Source organism: Nilaparvata lugens, chromosome 8, assembly GCF_014356525.2.
Source record: "Nilaparvata lugens isolate BPH chromosome 8, ASM1435652v1, whole genome shotgun sequence".
NCBI classification, from domain to species: Eukaryota; Metazoa; Arthropoda; class Insecta; order Hemiptera; family Delphacidae; genus Nilaparvata; species Nilaparvata lugens.
Genome location: NC_052511.1, coordinates 14210240 through 14231605, shown reverse-complemented (window position 1 = coordinate 14231605; position 21366 = coordinate 14210240). Strand labels below are relative to the sequence as shown.

The 21366-nt window shown below is 35.2% G+C and overlaps 1 protein-coding gene across 1 annotated transcript; it reads left to right on the top strand.

The window, feature by feature from the left end:
- Positions 1 to 3597: 3597 nt before the first annotated feature.
- LOC111055070 (MKI67 FHA domain-interacting nucleolar phosphoprotein-like) lies at positions 3598 to 19962 on the top strand. The gene is made up of 5 exons (XM_039434014.1): positions 3598 to 4391; positions 11049 to 11201; positions 11908 to 12016; positions 13817 to 14046; positions 19089 to 19962. Exons 1-5 carry the CDS (start codon positions 4299 to 4301, stop codon positions 19098 to 19100), a joined length of 597 nt encoding a protein of 198 aa, XP_039289948.1. The 5' UTR covers positions 3598 to 4298; the 3' UTR covers positions 19101 to 19962.
- The last annotated feature ends 1404 nt before the right edge of the window (positions 19963 to 21366 follow it).

The following is a 21366-nucleotide window of genomic DNA, read 5'->3' as shown; positions in this document are numbered from 1 at the left end:
AAATGAGATATTTGTATGAAATACATATAATAGATGAAATAGTGTGACTTATTCATGTATAAATCAATACATAAATTAGAGTTAGTTTTCAATACATAAAATAGAAATATTATTCATACATCAATTTATGTATTGGACAATATGTATATTTGACATATTATTCAATACATAAAATAGATGTGTACGGTAGGTCAATACATCAAATATATATATTGGAAAATATGTATACTATACGTATCAAGAAATACGTATAGTATATGTATGTATCAAGAAATATTTATAGTATACGTATCAAGAAATACGTATAGTATACGGATCAAGAAATACGTATAGTATACGTATCAAGAAATACCTATATATACGTAACAAGAAATACATGAAAAGTCGGGACATTTATACGTAAATGGGACGTATTCAATATCAATGTTATACGTATTATTTACTTTCATTGACATTGGCTAATACATAAATTTGACGTATTATATACGTCTGTGTGCTGACTGGGAATGCTCCTTGCATTGTGAAAAACACCTACTTTTTAGCTTTAACCATCATCACGAAATACATTGTCCTCACATTGATATTTTGCACAATGACATAAGTTCATGAGATCATGTTCTATGAGAATCACCTGCTAGATGCACTTCATTCCAGTATTTCCTAGTGGAGAGGCGCGCTTAAGGACACCTCAAGGATCAAAATTTCAAACACTCATAACTTTTGACACAATGCTCAGATTTCATCGTACTACACTTCATTCTTCTCGGCTTGTCAAGGCGGTCCAAAATAATGCATCATAAGTCAAATTCGGTCCAAAAATGAAATATTTATTCTTATTGTTGAGTGAACTTAAGCCCATATTCCAATACACAAAAAATGGCCAATTTCTATATTCAAATCTGCATGTCTTGTGAAATACTTTTGATAAAATTTCAAAGTCAAGTGAGGATGTGAAAATTGTCCCCCTTCACCCACTCCAATAAATAATACTTTCTAATACAATTCGAAAGTTACAGAAGATTTTGAAAATGGCGATTTCAGTTTTTACATATTTCTCGTGATCTTACAAATGATCAAGAGTTTCTAAAACGAGTCTGATACATCATAGAGACTCACGATTGATTCCAAATTGTGGATAAATTCATCCTCTACGAGCTCAGCTGCTCAAAATCCATCCCAGATCACTCTGGCATATCATAGAACTGCCAAAACTGTTGACATGAGAAGATTTTAACTATAGGCCTATCTCCATCCTGCCTATTATATCGAAGATTTTTGAAATTCTTATTGCTGAGCAACTCCTTGCTTATTGTGACCAGTGCGGCCTGTTTGCGACCACCCAGTTTGGTTTCAGGAAAAATAGATCCACCACTGATGCAGTAGATTTCCTGCTTTCCAAGATATTTGATTGCTTTGAGGCACGTGGACTTGCTGGGCTCACCTTGTGTGATCTCAGCAAGGCCTTTGATACAATGGATCATGCTATTCTCGTGGACAAGCTTAGGCATTATGGTGTGGGACCGTTTCCTCTCAAACTGATTCAGGCCTACCTGGGGGGTCGCAGACAGGCGGTGCTGGCTAATGGAGTTCTCTCTGAGATCAGGGATTGTGTTGATTGTGGAGTGCCTCAGGGCTCTGTCCTGGGGCCTCTGTTGTTTCTTATTTCAGTTAACGATATAACTCAGGTGGATGGCAGGTGTGTTGTCTGTTATGCGGACGACACCACCTTCTTCAATGCTGGTCGTGAGATGGGAGGACTGAGGGCAGCTATGGTGGAGACTGGAGCATTTGCATCGGACTGGTTCTCTGCCAATCGCTTCCTCCTCAATGAAGACAAAACTCAGTCTATTGTGTTCAGTCTCAGAAATGGGAATGAATACAATTTTGCGCCTGTCAAACTGTTAGGGTTTACCCTTGACAGGAAGCTCTCATGGGGCGAGCACATTGAGACAGTTTGCGCCAGGTTGAGCAGAGTGGTTTTCCTGCTGAGGGGTCTCAAACACAGTGTGCCACCTCATCATCTTAAAATGTGCTATTTTGGCTTTTTTCAGAGCGTGATTTTATATGGCCTCCCCCTCTGGGGTGGAGCCACAGATGTCGCCCGAGTCCTTCGTCTCCAGAAGAGGGCCCTGAGGATTATATGTGGGGCTGGTAGATTAGCCCACTGTCGCCCACTCTTTATCAAAGAGAGGATCCTCACCGTCTTCTCCCTCTATGTTCTCCATACCCTTTGCAGAACACATGCGAACGTGGGGTTGCTCGTGACCCGACAGAGCTTCCACCCATATGAGACTAGGGGTAGACTCAGGCTGGATTTACCCTACCAGAGGCTGAGCAGAACTCGGACTGGTCTGGCTCATATGTCTATCAGCCTCTATAATAGGCTGCCTCTGTTGGCCAGGGATCTGCCTGCGGTGCGGTTTCGAGGGGCTCTGAGGAGCCTGCTGATGGATCACCCTCTGTACTCACTCCGTGAGTTCTGTATGTTGGAGAGCAGTGTGGTGAGTGCCTATTTTCGTATTTGATTTCTGCCTCTGAGCAGTTGTTTTTTTTACATTTTTGACGTGTCCCAGTGGGCTTCACTTTAGTGATCCCTTTTATGGACTTATTTAAATAAATACTACTAAATACTAAGAATATCTACAATTACCGGATTTTTTTCAACAATCAAATCTCATTTTACAAACATATTTTTTCATGAATCGTTTACAGCAGATGAAAGAAAAAATGCGATTGCACATTTCATAATCAAGTAATGATTTTTATAATAAGGGGTTACAGAGATACATAGCTTTGAATATAGAAATCGGCCATTTTTTGTGTATTGGAATATGGGCTTAAGTTCACTCAACAATAAATATTTCATTTTTGGACCGAATTTGACTTATGATGCATTATTTTGGACCGCCTTGACAAGCCGAGAAGAATGAAGTGTAGTACGATGAAATCTGAGCATTGTGTCAAAAGTTATGAGTGTTTGAAATTTTGATCCTTAAGTGTGCATCTCCTCTGGAATGAAGTGCATCTAGCGGGTGATTCTCATAGAACATGATCTCATGAACTTATGTCATTGTGCAAAATATCAATGTGAGAGCAATGTACTTGGTGATGTTGGTACGTGTTTTTCACAATACAAAGAGCATATTGTTGTCAGTTGTACCTGGAAATCTATTTGAGATAGAGCGCTCTCCCTGATCTCAGATTGTAGAGCACAAAAATACGCCCAGAGGGATTTTGAATTACCTATACATCTAAATGTTAAAAATCGGAAGATATTGTTGATCAAAAACTAAAATTAATCAAAATTGATTTTCCCTCAAATTTCACTCATTTTTGAAAAATCATAACTCAGTATGGTACTCATTGAAGATAGAGAGTTCCGAATGATCTCAATCTATTCAGAATTTCATGATCTAAAAAAAGCGATAGCAATTTTTTCTGTCCGATTACGAGATTTGGCAGAAATAGCTGAAGACTGGAAAATGTGCCAAAAATACGAGATTTTTGAGCCATTCTGTATCTAGCACAAGGGAATTTTGCATGAAGAAATTGGTTCTGGACTTCTCTCCTGTACCCAAATAATATATTAGAGAATCAGAACTGCTATATAAATTGCATGCACACCCCCTTTTCTATGTCTATATTGACTAGACTATAAGAAGCCCTACTGTAATGTAGCAATATTGGAAATGTTGAGGTTGACATTCTTCTCAACTAAAAGACTGAAAATTAGGTTGTAGGTTGAGCTTATAAGATTGAGGTGTTTGTTGGGGTTTTAAAGTGTCAACTCTCCAATCAATATTAATATCTAGGTCTGAAGTGAGTTTGATTCAATTCAACAAGCAGCAAAAACACTGATAATAATTAATATTATTCATCCACTAATATTTTTGTTAGAGTACATTTTTCGCATAAGTCATTTTTTGTCTAGCAATATTCGGGCAATTCAAATATTGGATTTTTTCTCTATCTCTGTACTGGCCATACAAAACTCCCTGAAATGGTCTCATTTGAAAAAATATATATAAAATCAACAAACTCACAAAAATTGATACATCTGCAACTTCTCTTAATACGTTTTTATGAAAATTTGATCACTCATATCAAATAAATACACAAAAATATCCACCAATGCCATCGACGCTCATGAAGTAAATAAAAACATAATTTCAGAGGCAGTTTCCTATAATGCATTTCCTTTTTATTTTTAAAGGCTCACTAACGTCTTTCACGTGCTTGTGTATATTTATCATTATCTTTTCTTCATAAACATTAAATATTATCAATTTCAGTTTAAAATGAAGAAGCAAGTATCTCTCCCTAGTATAGTGAAGACAAAAGTGAATAGTAAAGTGAAGGATAAACTATTTAAAAAGAAGAAATTTTGCTTGGTGAGTAGTAAACACGCAACATGAAGTAGCACGGCTGCTGATGTATAATTTTCTTCTTTTTTTTTCTTTATTAAATTACTTTATTTTATAATATCAAGCCAGGTTTTAATTATGCAAAAATTCTTACTATAGTGGGTACATTTTTACTTTGTCTGCACTGGTGATCATTGATCAACACTTGAAATATTGATGACCTATCAAGTTTCAGTATATTTCTTTCATTTTTAGTTATTTACAGATTCAAGTCTGAGTTATTAATTTTTTGGCTAGCTCACTTAGTTATTAGGTATTTAAGTCTAATAGCATCGATACAGAAATTGAAGTAAGTTAAATTAAAGCATGCAATGACTGCTCATCCAGTTCCTACCATGACTATTTTTAAGGTCACTCATCTTTAAGGGCCGGTTTCCAAGTTAGTTAAGTTATAGACTTCATCTGGCTTTAAACTCTGGAGTCAGAAAATTGGCTCTCCGAGTCAAAGCGTTAACGTAGTCGAGGACTTGATAGACTCTGGAGTTTAGAGATCACGTTAGACCCTGGTGTTTATAATTTCGCTTTCTGAGTTAAGTGCTTCCTAAGTCCAGGACTTGAATTAGATTCTCGCCTCTTTCCGAGTCAAGGATGCATCAAAAATCGTTAAGTCCAGGACTCAAAACAGCGTGATTTTAAACCCTCGACTGGGGTAGGGTTTAAATTTAAATTCTAGACTTAACTGAGCAAACACAATTCAGTTATTGTTTTGGAGTAAATAAAAAGTCAAATAAATGTCATGGAATACCTAAATTATTTGGATTAGTCCATCTAATTTCATAATTTATAGTTTGCAAGTTTATTTTGGAATAAAATTGTATTAGAATTATGCGTAAAAAACTAACCTTATTTCATGTCTGTGACATAACCAAAAAATGTTTAAGAAAAATAATACTAAGATTTGCCTTGGAATGTATACTCCAATCTGAATTTTATTAATCAATGTCATATTCAACATATTAATAATATAACAATAATAAATTATTATTCCATTTTTTCGAAACAAATACGTTTTTAAACTCAATAGTCTAATGAGATTTTTATTCCAAAATCAATGGTTAGGATTAATGATCAATAATAGCATAACGTAAAATGAAATGTTTATTCATTCATATTTCAAAAAGTTGGGTTTTGCTTTGAATAGGCCTACAAAGAAATTGAAACGTATTTTCATTTTTACAAGATATTTTGGAGAGCATGCTCATTTGAATTATCCTGCTGCAATCAGCTGTTTTCATTTTGCTATAATTCCAAAAATACAACAGCAAACTATTGTGAATTTCCCTCGTGTTTACTGCGTTAAAGTCCTGGACTCAAATAAGTCGAGACATTAATAGACCCCGGAGTTATAAGATAAAATCGTGACTCAGAAAGTCGATTTAGACCCAAGGGCTCATCTAAGTCCTGGACTCTGTAAGTCCAGAACTTAGGCCTATAGATCTCGAGCTTGGAAACCGGCTCTTGAAGTACCTACTGTGTTATAGCAAATATCGAAGCAGTTCCAGCTACAATATAATATTATAGAAACGTATTTTAATATGGTGACTCCAGATCAAAAGGAGAAGAATCAATTTATTAGCTACTTAACTACTTTGAGTTGTTTTTAGCACTTGAATTAAGTGTAAGTGTCATCTAGGATATATGGCCACCTACTTAGATTAACCCTCAATTACACGCTAAGCAGCATAGCATACCGCACTTCTGCATATTTGTACTTTTAAGGTGGCTGCAAAGGCTGCCATTTTTCAATGCTGCCACGTTTTCGTTCATCATACCTTTCTGTAGTAGATGAGGGTTGGTAGGAGTGTGGGAGCGTTTCTTCAGTGTGCAGCTGACTGTTGAAGTCAGAAGACCTCATTTTTAAGATAAATCAACTTCACAATATTGCACTCGATAATTTTTTCTTTTTATCATTTTTATTTTGTTTTTTTATTGCTAAAGTTGATAACCACTTTTCCTTATATATTATTATTATTATTTTGTATTTTCATAGAAGCTTGTTTTCTTCGCTAAATCAACAATTAGATGGTAGAATATACAATTCTCTCAATTTCTATTTGAATAACTAGTAGTTCTGTGAACAGTAGACCTCACGCAGTATTCTCATCCACAAGTACCTGATTGAAACTACTGTATAGACCTTATGGAAATACAGCAATAGACTGGCTTCTCCACACATCTGTGTAATCACATGTCAGCTGATTTATGACTAGTAGTTCTGTGAACAGTAGACCTCACGCAGTATTCTCATCCACAAGTACCTGATTGAAACTATAGATCTTATGGAAATACAGCAATAGAGTAGTTTCTCCACAAATCTGTGTAATCACTTGTCAGCTGATTTATGATGAATAATTCTATAGTCTGATTTTTACTTTCCTTGCCCTATTACCATAGGTAAGGAAAGTATTGCTTCCCGAAAAAAATCTGGTGTGGCGCACTCACACAACTTTCCTTGCCATTTTGAAAATTGATCACCTGACTCTAGTATACACGCGCATCTCAAGTCTACTATTCAAAGATTTGAGCCAGCTGGTGACAAAGCAATAACGCTGGAGACACACTGGTCTGCTATCTCTTCATAGTGAATCATTTAATAGAATCAACAGTTTGCAATTGGATAATCAAATTTTCTCGAATTTCGAGCTTATTTTTAATTTTAGGTGAAAATGTTACTAAACATTAATTGTAGAGATTCTCATGCTCAATCTTTTCCACTCGAATATTTTTTGTTCAAATTGAATCTGAAGCCTAATAATTGAGAATCTAAAATCAAACTTTGCATAGATGGGGCGGAGCTCCTGACATTTCTACAGATATGGGACTTGTGGCAGTTGATAGAGCTTATCGATGACTATTTCAGGTATAATTTTAATCAAAATCGTTGGAGCCGTTTTTCGAGAAAATCGCGAAAAACCCTGTTTTTGTTAACATTTTAGCCGCCATCTTGAATCGCATTTGATCGAAATTGTTCGTGTCGGATCCTTATATTGTAAGGACCTTACGTTCCAAATTTCAAGTCATTTCGTTAATTGGGAGATGAGATATCGTGTACAATCACACATACATACACACACACACACACACACAGACCAATACCCAAAAACCACTTTTTTGGACTCAGGGGACCTTGAAACGTATAGAAATTTAGAAATTGAGGTAATTTTTTTTGGAAAGCAATACTTTCCTTACCTATGGTAAAAATTAAAAAGTAAAAATTAAGGTACCCCAATTTCAAAATTTCTATACGTTTCAATGTCCCCTGAGTCCAAAAAGTGGTTTTTGGGTATGGTCTGTGTGTGTGTGTGTGTGTGTGTGTGTGTGTGTGCGTCTGTGTACACGATATCTCATCTCCCAATTAACGGAATGACTTGAAATTTGGTACTTAAAGTCCTTACGCTATAAGTATCCGACAGGAACAATCTCGATCAAATGCGATTCAAGATGGCGGCTAAAATGGAGAAAATGTTGTCAAAAACAGGGTTTTTCGCGATTTCCTCGAAAACGGCTCCAACGATTTTGATCAAATTTATAACTTAAATAGTCATTGATAAGCTCTATCAACTGCCACAAGTCTCATATCTGTGAAAATTTCAGGAGCTCCGCCCCATCTATGCAAAGTTTGATTTTAGATTCCCAATTATCAGGCTTCAGATGCAATTAAAACAAACAATTTCAAGTGGAAAAGATTGAGCATGAAAATCTCTACAATTAATGTTCAGTAACATTTCCACCTAAAAATGAAAATAAACTCGAAATTCGAGAAAATGTGATTATCCAATTGCAAACTGTTGGCAACTGTTGATTCTATTGAATGATTCACTATGAAGAGATAGCACACCTCGTATGTCTCCAGCGTTATTGTCCTATCACCAGCTGGTTCAGATATTTGTCTATGAGTAGACTTGAGATGCGCGTGAACACTAGCGTCAGGTGATCAATTTTCATAACGGCAAGGAAAGTTGTGTGAGTGCACCAGATTTTTACTCAAATATTGGCGTATGAAGGAGGCTCCTTTTCCCTTTTATATTATCCTTGAAATGCAAAATTTCCAAAAGCCTTGTATAGACGTCGACGCGCAATTAAAAAAGCATACCTGTCAAATTTCAACATATAAACATTCAAACATTAAGAGAAATGCCAAACCGTCGACTTGAATCTTAGACCTCACTTCGCTCGGTCAACTATTGTTAATAAATAAGGGTATCATATCAAAGAAGTTTTTCTCATTTTCATCACCTATATACAGCTCAAATTTTATGAAGAAAGGTTTGAAAACACACAATTTACATATAGCGCGCGTTCAATATCATTAGGAGGCACCTAGCGTGTAGTTGAGGGTTAAATAGCATAAATGCCTATTGATAAGAATGTATGTCTTTCTACAAAATTTTTACGAGCGGTCAAGGTTTCTACTAGACGGATAAAATAAGAAATGTCTACTTAAAGGAGCGTACAGATATACGCGCCGCGAACATGAGTAATTCACTTTTAATCAGCTGTCTATATCTGTATTTTTACAGAACCGGTAAGATACAGCTATATAAAAAGCTTAAAATGGAGAGAATGTTGTCAAAAACAGTGTTTTTGGCATCAGCTGATTGCTCATGTTCGCGGCGCGTAAATCTGCACGCACCTTAAGAACTGAACTGAATGTAGAACCGCTATTGGATATTCTGAAGAAATATCGGAAAAATTGTTCCACTCATTTATTCAGAATGCCATCCAATGGGCTCCCAATATTAGCATGGGAGTACAAACCCGAAGGAAAGTGAGGCATAGGAAGACCAAGAAAGAAATGGATGCCGGTACAGACCAAAAGAGCCTAATCGTTGTAAGATAAGAAGATTACGATGATGATCTATTTGTAAGTGTTTCAATGGTTGCGTTCAAAGCCACTGATTAATTTCATCGTGTTTCTTTTTCGTTCAGTAAAAAACCTGATCACAGAATGGAAACTCGGCTAGTACCTGATGCCAAAATCCGCAATCTTGAAAAAAGGAAGCATTGTAATAATATTATAGCAGTAATTTTAATTTCTAACAAGATGATGCGGTCACGACGTGTCGTGGTCTTTGTGCACTCAAGTCTTGGTTAGATTGATACCTTCCATTCTGTATGTATTCTGTGGCTAAACGGTTGCTCATGAGTCATGACTGGTAGATGTTTCCTCTACTGCTTATATTTTTTGTAAACAAAACTAGGACCTAACCTATTCAATTGTATAATCAATTAAAATGGAAAACCAACAAGTGATTGAAGTTGTTTTGAATGCTTTGTAAGATATTTGGAAATTGTCATATTGTATAAATAAATAAATTATTTTTTAAATGTTATTAAATTTATGTAATCATGCATTTCTCTGCTCCCAAATAAATAATAATGTACTCCATTATTTGTAAACAACCTCGTATTCAGCCATGTCTGTTTACGTTCAGCTAATCTACTTCCTTTTCCATCGGTAGAAAAGTATGATGAGCTGATCAGTGAACGAACCGGAAACGACGTATTTTTTTCTTATCAGTTAGACCAAAGACCTTTAAGAGGAATAAACCCACAATGCCTATGCCTTCCCAAAGCTAGCTCTTACTTTGAAATTGAATCCTACCATTGAGGTATTTTAGCGCGAGATATTATAATATATATAGCACTTAACAGAAAACACTTTGAAGTTTTGTAATAAAAATATAAACAGGATACACACGACACGGATAGATTAAAAACTTACATTTAAACGAGAATTTTCGGTGGCTGGGCCCCCTTTGTCAATCAACCAGGAAGTAAAGTGCCTGGTTGATTGACAAAGGGGGGCCCAGCCCCCGAAAATTCTCGTTTAAATGTAAGTTTTTAAGTGTTACAAAAATCTTCAAGATCTCCAGTATGTAATAATCTTCCAGGTTGTCCCCTCAATAGCCGATTTCAATTCCAAGTATACTAGCGCTGCATGTGAGTCTATGCATCGTTCAACGACCAAACAGTGCTTCGTTCAGAGCCACGTTCACTCACCGATCAGTGGCTTTGAAAGCAACCAATTTCGTAGCTGCGTTATGAGTTATTTCGTTTAACTAAATTAGTCGTAAGACTATTGGTCTAATATTTATTTCATATTAGACAAAATTATTCTCTTTTTCTCTTATATTGTAATTTATATCTTGTATAGTGCTCTCAAGTCTTTAAACGAAGCTATCTGCGCTTATTGACACCATACATTTTTCTACAAAATCTGCAAGCTTTTTATGAAACTATTGTGAGACTAACCTGTCTTTACCATTCCTTGTCAATAATAGCAATGCCTCACTTTCAAACAATGCTTACAGTTTAAAGTAAATGTTACCATAGTAAAACGCCTCTTGAAATCTTTGACGCACAAAACTTGAAAATTTTATCGTACTTCTATAAATTTTTTCCGGCAATATTGTATTTTTTTTCCTTTTATTGATGTCTTGAAAGAGTTTATAGATTTTTCCATGTTTTGTATGTTTAAACTCCTAATTAATTACTTATTTTGATTAACTTATTAAGCAATGTTTATTGCTTGAATAGTATCAATGTTTTTTTTTTTATTTTATCTTCGGCACTGCCTCAGTACCAAACCTCTCGTTTTCATTTTATCATTTTCTTCCACAGTTGCACAAGAAGAGAGAACTGAAACAGTTAGTCAAAAATCGAGGAGTTGTACACATCAATCACATTCCACACGGATTCTATGAGGAAGAACTTTTCAAATACTTCTCTCAATTTGGTGTCGTTACAGCTGTCAAGGTCCCACGCAGCAATAAGGTATAGTAAATTCAACAAATATAAATTTTGTTATATTTATTCACTAAAGAATTTAAGAATACTTTTTCACCTATTGTACTCCCAGCAAATTGAAGTTTATAAACTACGATACCTACTACAATATTCGCTTCAATATTTTTCCTACCTTGATTCACAACATGGTAATCTTTCGATTCATCTATTGCTTATCTTCAATATTCCTGTTAAAATAAATATTGTATTCTGTTAATTATTATAAAAATTGTTAAACTCATGTGAAACTTGATTATATAATCGACAGTGCTTTTCTTAACCACCAAATCCTTTTTTTTCGCTCTCACCAATATCCCATTGTTTTTTCAGCTCTTTCAATAATAGTTGAACGATGAAATTCAATATATCTGTTATAAAGAACAATTCTCTACAGTTGAATTGAAATTACTCCCAGATTTTACTCGAATCAAGTGAATCTTCATAAGATGTATTTTAAGCATTTTTATAGAATATTGTCTTGTGACTTTCATAAATACGTTACTGCCATCAACTCGAAAAAGAAAACAAATATTCTCATAATACCTTATGTTTCTAGGACAAGTTTTTTAATTTGTAATCGTATAAGCTTCAGTTGCTTCAAAACTTGGTAGTCTTCTTAGATGAGTATCATAATGATAACATGATAACTCTATTCAAAGATAATTTATTTGAAAATGATTGCACTCGTTTTCAGACTGGGAACGCGAAAGGATGCGCGTTTGTTGAATTCGATGACAACGATGTGGCGCAAGTAGCGGCCGATGCCATGAACAACTATCTTATGTACGATTGTCTTCTCAAAAGTAAGTGAAAATATTCTTTGATAATATTATCGTGTATATACATAACAATTAAATATAATTGTAATTTCATGATAGTATATTTATTTTCATCTTGATAAGCTGACCGATTTGGCTTGAGACCTGCTTTTTCATTATTTTAGAAAGAGAATAACATTGTTTTTCATGAGTGATCACACATTCGCTGACTGCAATATTGAGTGAACACTGCTGTACAAACCAATAGTACTATTTTCTGTCCATTGTCTCATTGCATGTTAAAATACTAACAATATATTTAAATACTTTTTAAATCCAACAATCAGCTGGCTACTGGTATTATTAGTTTGTAATATGTCATGCAACCGGGCCCTGGAGAGCAGAAATTGATTACAAATCGGGGATTTAGTAAAAAATGAACGCTTTGGTGTAATGTCCAAGTGCAAATCAGGTGAAGCCGGGTTCGATTCCCGCTTGTTCAAATAATTTTCTCAAGTAACGTTCATCGATTTTGCATCTAACGTTGTGTTTCAGGGCCGGTTTCTGAGCTCGGGATTTAGCTAAGTTCTAGACTTTAAACAGCTGTAGTTAGAAAATTGGATTTCCGAAACGGGGCCACGTTTAGTCCACGTTAAAATTTAATTTCGAAAACTAGAAAATTGAACACAAAATAAAATAAAGAGAAAATAGCGTAGTTTCAGCTATTTTGAATTATTTAGGAATATTTCATTACATCAAGGAAAAACTTTTCCAATTATAGAAATGAGATAATAAATATCATAAAATTAATTACTACGCCCCGTTTCAGAAAGCCAATTTTCTGACTGCAGCTATTAAAAGTCAAGAGCTTAGCTACATCCCAAGCTCGGAAACCGGCCCTTGGTGAAAATTATGTTCTGGTAGATATCCATACTTGACTTTTAACTGTTAAACCACTCATTTATTTAGAAAAAATGGTTACAATAATAATATAGTCCGGCCTCCGTAAGAAGTGACACGGGACTCAATAGGCCTACTTTGATCATTTTGGCTGTACCAAAATATTAAAATTTATTATAATTTACTTGTGTCTATGTATCTTGTATTTTGGCGAAATAAATAGTTATAAAAAAATAAAATATTTCTCTTCATAGCACAAGACAGGTTGTAGGGGAACCCACTTTTACTGAATATCCTATTCCAATGAAGATGGGCCTATTAGGTTTGACTTGGAATAGATCTCTGTTAGGGTACAAAGACACTGAAGGCGGAGCGGAGCGTGGCGTGGCGTGGTCAGAGCGTTCATGATACACGCAGGAAGCGTCAAGCGCCTAGAAGAGTAGAGTAGAAGAGAACAAGAGTAGACCAGACTGGCACTCGCACTGTGACGCTACGCTCCGTGAATAGACGCTTCCAGTGTGATGCGTCTTATTACTTAACATGATATTGTTCACGACGCTCCTCAATGCCACACTCCGCTCCGCCTTCAGTGTGTTTGTACCCTTGATGTCCCTTCACATTCATACTGTAACTCTCATTTCATTTAGTTTTTCTTTAAAGCTTCGACTTATGATTATTAATTCCAAATATGATTTATTTATTCATAAATTTAATTAATTAATTCAAATGTATTACATTATTTACTATTTTTTCAATTATAAAAGAGAAGCTTTTATTATGAAACAAATACAGCAACTAAAACAAAAATCGGAAACTGATGTACCTATATTTGCTGATTTTTTCAACTAATATTCAATATTTATGAAATGTAAATGAGCCCCTCATAAATTAGAATTCGTTTTAATCGTTGTTGATTTTCTCATAAATATTATCTTTTTTCCATAGCTAAGTACATCGCCCCCGACGGACAGAAGCCGATCAAATTTAACAGAAGTGGCAAGCCCTGGGTGAATGGAAGCCCGACGTTTGCGGCCGATATGAGACGAAAAGAAGACAGAAGGAATAAGGAGAAGCCAGTCAATGATCTCGAGGCTTTTGCCAAGAAAACAAGGAGTTCTGTGGCCAGATTGCACAGGAAGCTAACCTCCAGGGCCGGAGTCGACTATGAGTTTCAGGTCAGTTGCTATTATCATTCAACAAATTGTAATATCAGAAAATTGTAATATTCGTGCCTACCAAGGTGATTTAAATGATTTTATCTCGGCTTTTTCACAATCCTTACACTACATTGACAAGCTCGACATCAAAATTCAATATATATTTACAATATTTTATTAACCTGACAACGGTCTCATGACCAGACTTTTCTTTGACTACCTATGTATTTGTGTGCGTCCATATATGCCATACGCTAATAATAATAAAAATCATTCCATAGATGGAAATTAATGAGAAATTGCATTTATTCTAATGGTAATTAATGAATAATTCTCATTAAACCAAAATCCAAATTAAATGCTCTAAATCACCCCGGAGGCGTCTGCTACTGCAAATATTGACAACAGGGTTAACAGCTAGATGGAAAGTCGATGAGAGCTACTATCCAAAAATTATTTGCCAGTCTGGGAATCGAACCCGGTACCTCCGTCAGGAATGCTTACTCTTTCACCAAACTGACAAACACTGGATAGATAGATAGATAGATAGATAGATAGATAGATAGATGATTTATTTGAACAAAGCAAATACATAATAATGCACAAAAGCATTTCACAATGTATTTCATAAGAATAAGTACAATATCAAAAACTTTATTTTACAAAAATCATCATAGACTTGGCAGAAGCTGTCAGTCGAGTTGTTTACTCTATAATACACTTTCAATAACTACCTTATCTGAGTTTTGACCTTCGTCTTGCTAATCAATTTCATTCTTCAATTCTATTCTCAACACAGACCAGATTTAGGCATACGGTATTTTTCACAACTTAGATAACCAAACTATAACAGTATCGCTGCATCGATTCTTATCTCATCACCAGAAATGAAACGTTCTACAACACTGATTCGTCTAGCCGAAAGAAATTCTCGATTTTTTCTTATCTTTCTTAACTACTGTTTATTCCCATATTCTGTCATGGTCAATTTGAACACATCAATACTACATTAATACTATTTCACTAATAGGGATAAATATTATTGTCATGTACACTAAGAAAAATTTGTTGATTTAGATATTGTTTCATAGCAAAATAGTATGTTTCACATAAAAAAATAATAATTATAATGCAATTTCTTGTTCAAATCAAACATTAGCAAGCTGACGAGTGGAAGAACATAATTTAATCTAGTTTGACCATTCAACTGACAAGAAAATTAAGTTTCAAGTACCTAAATTAAAAGTAATTTCTTCGTATATAAGCCACCTCATTATCCATCAGACCAGCTCTACAATGAGTTTGGTGTGATGGACGCAAGACAACTCTACTCCCTAGAAATTATTTGAGACTGCACAAGAACCCAGAAAGCTTTCAAAATAGAAATCACTGTCATAACACTAGAAATAGAAGCCTACTTATCACGAACGTGGCTAGGAAGGCAACATACCAACGACACTTCAACCACCTAGCACCAAAACTACACAATTTACTTCCTGTACACATCAAGATAATATAAAACTCAAGAAAATTTCAATGCGCCGTTAAAAACTGGAAGACATAATATAGAAAACATAATTTCGAACAATATGTGTGCTCACTTACCCAATGTATTTGCACCCCCACTCTAAATTTAATTGTATTACTACTACACCTGCTCTAGAACATGGGTTTCCCATAGTTGAGTAGGTTAATTTCCGAAAAAATGCAATTTATTTATATTTGTAGTAAATTTCATTTATTGTATTTTTGAATATTATGTACATTTTATTGATTAGATTGTTTATTTGTATATTAATGGAAATAAAATTTATTTGTATTGTATTTAAAAGAAAACTATGCAATCTTAGCTGTTGAATTTACTCACCAACCATTGCCTATAACGCAGAGCATCCCTAAGATACTCATCAAGGTTGTAGCAATACCAATGTCTACCATTCAAATAACTAATTATTATATCCTCACTCATATTTATGTGTAACGAAACCACGCCTGTCTTATCTCCCCTAGTACTTTACACTTACCCATGAAGTGGACCAATCTCTCAGGCTCTCTACTGTTACATAAGGAACATATATGCCTATTCTCCTCCCTATCTGGTCTGAAGTTTAGCGGCAGAATGGAAGCTCCAGCTCTAAAAATTATATTTTTATGAAACTCCTCTTGTAAGAGTTTCAAATACGTGCGATCTCCTAAGTCCACCAGTAAAGAAGAGTACATACTATGATTTACTGACTGATCAGCTCGCTCTCTCCATGCAATACAAGTTCTCTGCTTCACTTCTAGCAGCATTTGATTCATGCAATTCCATCTGTCCACTTGAATTGTGCTATCAGACCATTCTATGGTTATATCATAGCGCTGACAGAGACTTAGCCAAACCTTATACCAACCGCATTTCCTGACAAAGAATTCCTATGCTATTCTACGTGGATATCGACTCTCTGGCATATTGAATACTTTATTAAATATAATTAATATGAATTCTCAAAGTGTAGATCCACATCAGGTCCATACCGCACTCTAAATAGATCACATAGTCAGGGGTATTCTTGGGAAGGCCAAATAATCTTTTAATGAAATATTTTTGGATTTTTTTTTACTCGGTCACTATGCAAGTAGCTCCACACTTGCGCTGCATATGTCACTGTAGACTCACATGCCGCACTAAAAACATGCCACTTGGCTGAAAGGGGAACTGTCTCATTCTGGATTAGGCTTCTCCACATACTATTAATACCATATCTCGCCGCTGTTTTCCTATCATCCCATTGCCTTTTTAGTGACAGGGAGGACGTGAATATTAGAAAAATAATAACTTACTTGAAACCGAAAAATACACACAAGTTAATAAATATACTGAATAAACTAAGTAATAAATAGTAATAAAACTAGTAATAAATATACTCAATAAACTGAAATATAATACTACTTGCTCCAATTATTTTAATAATTGAACTCTCTTATTAACTCATTTCCAACAGAAGCTGCCCTTTCCACATACCGCGCTAGCATACTCCAATCTGTTCCATTTAACCATTCTATCATCTCCGAATCTGTTAGTATGTTTATGCCAAGATACATTTACCGTACCCCCACTAGAACTGGACAAACCCCTAGGAAATGCTTTTTGCCCTCTCTCTTTCTCAAATCACACATGTAGCATTGTCATTGTGCCTCTTCCCTCCCACTACCAAAGTTCAAATTTAGCAGCGCGCCACGTGCCTTGAGTATGCAGCCCATCGTCTTTTTATCAAAGTTCAGTTTCAGATAGTTTCTTCATTTTTCCTTGTCCAGTAGGATATATTTATAGGCTATGAAATTGCACAGAAGTTGCTCTTTGTTAGCTAGACATAACATTTTCCTCTTTCATTGTCTCACACAACAATTCGAGCTCTCGTTTCCATTCATTCCTGTCTATTGCTCGTCCCGCCAACCTACATCCATATTTCTCATCCCAACGTATCCATTTCTTAAACCAAGATGTCCTATTCTCTATTATTTTCTCCGCTAGCTTTCTAGGCAGTCTATTACGTACCATATTCAATGCCTTGAACGTATATTCAACATGCATTCAATATTATAGATATCCCAATTAAACCTTTTTTCAAATATTAGAAGCATGTGTCCCCCCGACTACGATAAGTGCAATATCTGTAGTTTCTCTATCCCCTGCTACCTAGTCCGTAAGCACTAAATCACTTACTGTACTCTATAAGAAAAAAACTCATAATTATCATTGCTATTGCAGTGCTATACTCTCATCCCTTATATATCTCGACTTACATAGAACAATGAAATTAAAATATGGCATTAGATGCTAATTTAGGTTCTATTTCGGGTGGGGGGGATTTTTCCCATATCCCCCCTTTGGATACGCCACTGACGGTATTGATTATGTCATTTAACTGTAGTTAAATTTGATAGACGTGCTTGCAACTGGCAGTAGATCAGTTAATGATCTATTCTAATGTTGACCACTCGTAGTATTTTCAGAAAAGGTATGTTGTTTAGAAGGTTACACTTAATAGAGTTGAAATTTTTATTCAAAATTTAGAATTCAAATTTTCTGTAAGTCATTATACAATATGAATTATAAACCTATCAAATTACATCTATCATTTTCAATATGATAAAAATTAAATTGTCAGACTTATATTGTAAAGTGTACATTTATTATGAATTTCCACAATCTTGGATATTCTGAGGGTAATTTGGTTTGTGATTTGTTGATGTCGCGTCAATTTCCATATAAATACATCCATTTGAAATTGATTAAAACATCATCTCCCGGATGCACGTACGTCTATTAAATTCATCTGCGATTAAATTACGTTATCTATCTATCTATCGAGAGCAGTGATTGAATTGGACAATGCGATGACATTTAACGCGGTTGAATTTGTTTGTTTTCAATAGATTCTTATCAGAGTATAGGAATTGTCAAAATTTATAACACATACGGTAACACCAAAAGGAGAAGAAAATCACACAAAACTCTCTACACACAAACTCTGCCGTGATATAGAACACTCCAACCATCAATAATCTCTTCAACTCCTAAAAAACATGGACATCTTCACAATTTTTCAAATTAGTTGGGAGCTTTTTAATAAATTTAAGGCTCATATATGTTGGTTTTTTTTCAAAAAGAGCTGTTCTGTGATACAGTGAAGCAGAATCTCCTCAATTTCTTGTATTTATGCGTATAAGCATTTCTAGACATAGCTTTTATTTTATTTTAGTTTAACATGCATAATTACCTTACAGATATAAATAGAGGGAACGGTTAGTATGCCTAGTTCTATAAAGTGATTTCTACAGGACTCTGTAGTTATAATACCTTTAATTGCTCTTATAGCCTTTTTTGGAGCTTGAACATCCTCCAATCAAAGGCTCTGAAGCAAAGAAATTTTTTACAAGCGTTAAGTAATAGAAATTCAAGTACCCATTTTAAAAACGTTCAATTCACAATATGTTGCAATGGTAATAAACCTACATTGAATTACAAATAGCCCAATGTTGATGTTAACTGATCTATTATTTTCTTGTGTTTCAAGATTGACGACTGAAAGCTACTAAAAAACCGGAAGACAGGACACCGACTGATGATGGGGATGACACTGATGACGACATCAAAGTCAAGAAACTAAAAAACTTCGAAAAATGACCTGGCACAAGTGGCTGTCAAGAAAGCGATCCACAAGGGTAAGAAAAAAGTGTCCTGAAGTGATACAAAGAAAAATCTGGAAAACACTACGAAAGTAATGAAAAACAGCCCTGAATAAAGTTGTGGTTAACAAGAAAGAAGCGCTGAAAAATGCTACCAAAGAAGTGTTTAACCCAAGCGCTACGAGCGGAGAGAGTCAACTACAAGTCACGAGCACCAAATTGTAAAGGAACGCCCTTCTCAGAAGTACACAGATTCACCCTATACTATCAGCATTGATTCAATTTGAAGCATCCATTTGATGCATACCTGAGGAATACTGAGTACTGTCAGGTTGAAGTGAATCTCACCGTAGGTAGTGAGAAGTCAGGTGAGGTTTTGGAATTAATTGGAGAGGTAATTATGTGGATTATTATTGTATTCCTAATAAAACGGTATCCCGCAGTTACAATACGGTTTTTGTTTGCTCTACAATAATTGAGTTGAATTATACGATTTGGGATGGAATAAAAATTGAATTATTTTTAGAGATTCCTGCAAGTTTCATCAAAATAATTATTTACTAAAGGAAGTACAGTATTATGAATATACTCACCAATACTTTGAAATATTTGTAGCCTTCACTTCTTCAGATTTGCAATATTCCAAGAACTAAACATTATTACTCATCACTCTTCATAAATTATTGTAGGGTTTTTAATTATTGTAAGCTGCTACTTTAAGAAATATATGACTGTTCAATAAATTGGTTATTGTATTGCCAACATGTGTACTTATTCTATTATTTTCATGTGACTATTTTCACAAGTGAAAATCAGAAATGTAGACTCTACATCACAAAATAAAAACAAGTATCAAACAGGTTCTAAAGGTACAATAACTAATTCTATTCATGATAATATTTGGCCGACAATTCACATCCAACCCATTCCACCACATTTTCTCTTCTTTTTGCAACAGACAAATGACAAACACACAGTCAATTACAAACCATCATGAACAAAGGTCACATGATAATATGGTAATTTAGCACCAGAAAATCTAAGTATACTAACCCTATCAGCAAAATCAACTTGAATCGAAATCAAAACAAGCTCGTTTTGTCAAACGGTGAGGGCTTGATTCAAGATTTCGTCCGCATGCGTTTAGCTCGAAATGAGTTAATTTCAAGAGTCCGTTTATACATCGTTCAAGCTAGTTTCGAGCTCGAAATGCAGGCTCAAATCAGGCTGGTGCTGCGAGCTAAAATCAAAGTCGCGTTAGGAGCTCGATTCAGGCCCGAGATGCACGGTCGAATCAGGATTGAGATGCAGTCTCGACTCAGGCTTGAAACGCATGCTGGATGCAATCCCCTCAAGGCCACCTGGCACATCTTTCACGAAATGCGAGCTCGATTCTATTGTGATTCTAGCTCAATTAGAGTCTGATTCAGGCTGGATGTTTAGAGTGAATCAATCCTTTGTATAAGAAGTATGAAGCCAATTCAAGAATTTCCACCCAGCCTATACAATAATGGGTAGTGAATTTTTGTACTGTACTTTTATACATTTACAGTAGAACGTCGATAATTCGGATGTCGAAAATCCGGACCGTGAATAATCCGGATTTGTCTCTGGCAAGAAATGAAATTTTCATTCCTTCTGCCCTCGGCGCTAAGCTCCTCACTTTAGAGCGGGCGACGGGAGAAAAACGTGTTTTTAATGTACAATATATGCTCTATTTACCAATAATTGAATACTGTATATGCAATTTTAACAGCTCTGTTTCTTGAATAGTGCGTGCTGACCGTTTTTTTAACGTAATTTCGATAATCCCGATAGTTTGATAATCCGGATGGGGTCCGGTCCCAATTAATCCGGATTATTGACGTTCTACTGTATAACTATTGGAAGAAGAAAGATGGACGATTCTTATTCTTAAAAACTCTAGGCATAGTTTCTAGATCCCTTCTGAAAAAATTGTACAGAATCATATAATGTGAGAAATCTATAGACTACCATACTTACACATTTCTTGGAGAATTGAGGGTTGAGGCAACAACCCAATGTGTGGCTCAAGTAGACTACATTCCACAGAGTGAGACAGCAGAAGAGCGCACAGTACTTATTTGCTTACTTGAAGAATTCAAGCTGTAAAAACTCTGTAGGTACCTAATCAAAGAAGTTGAC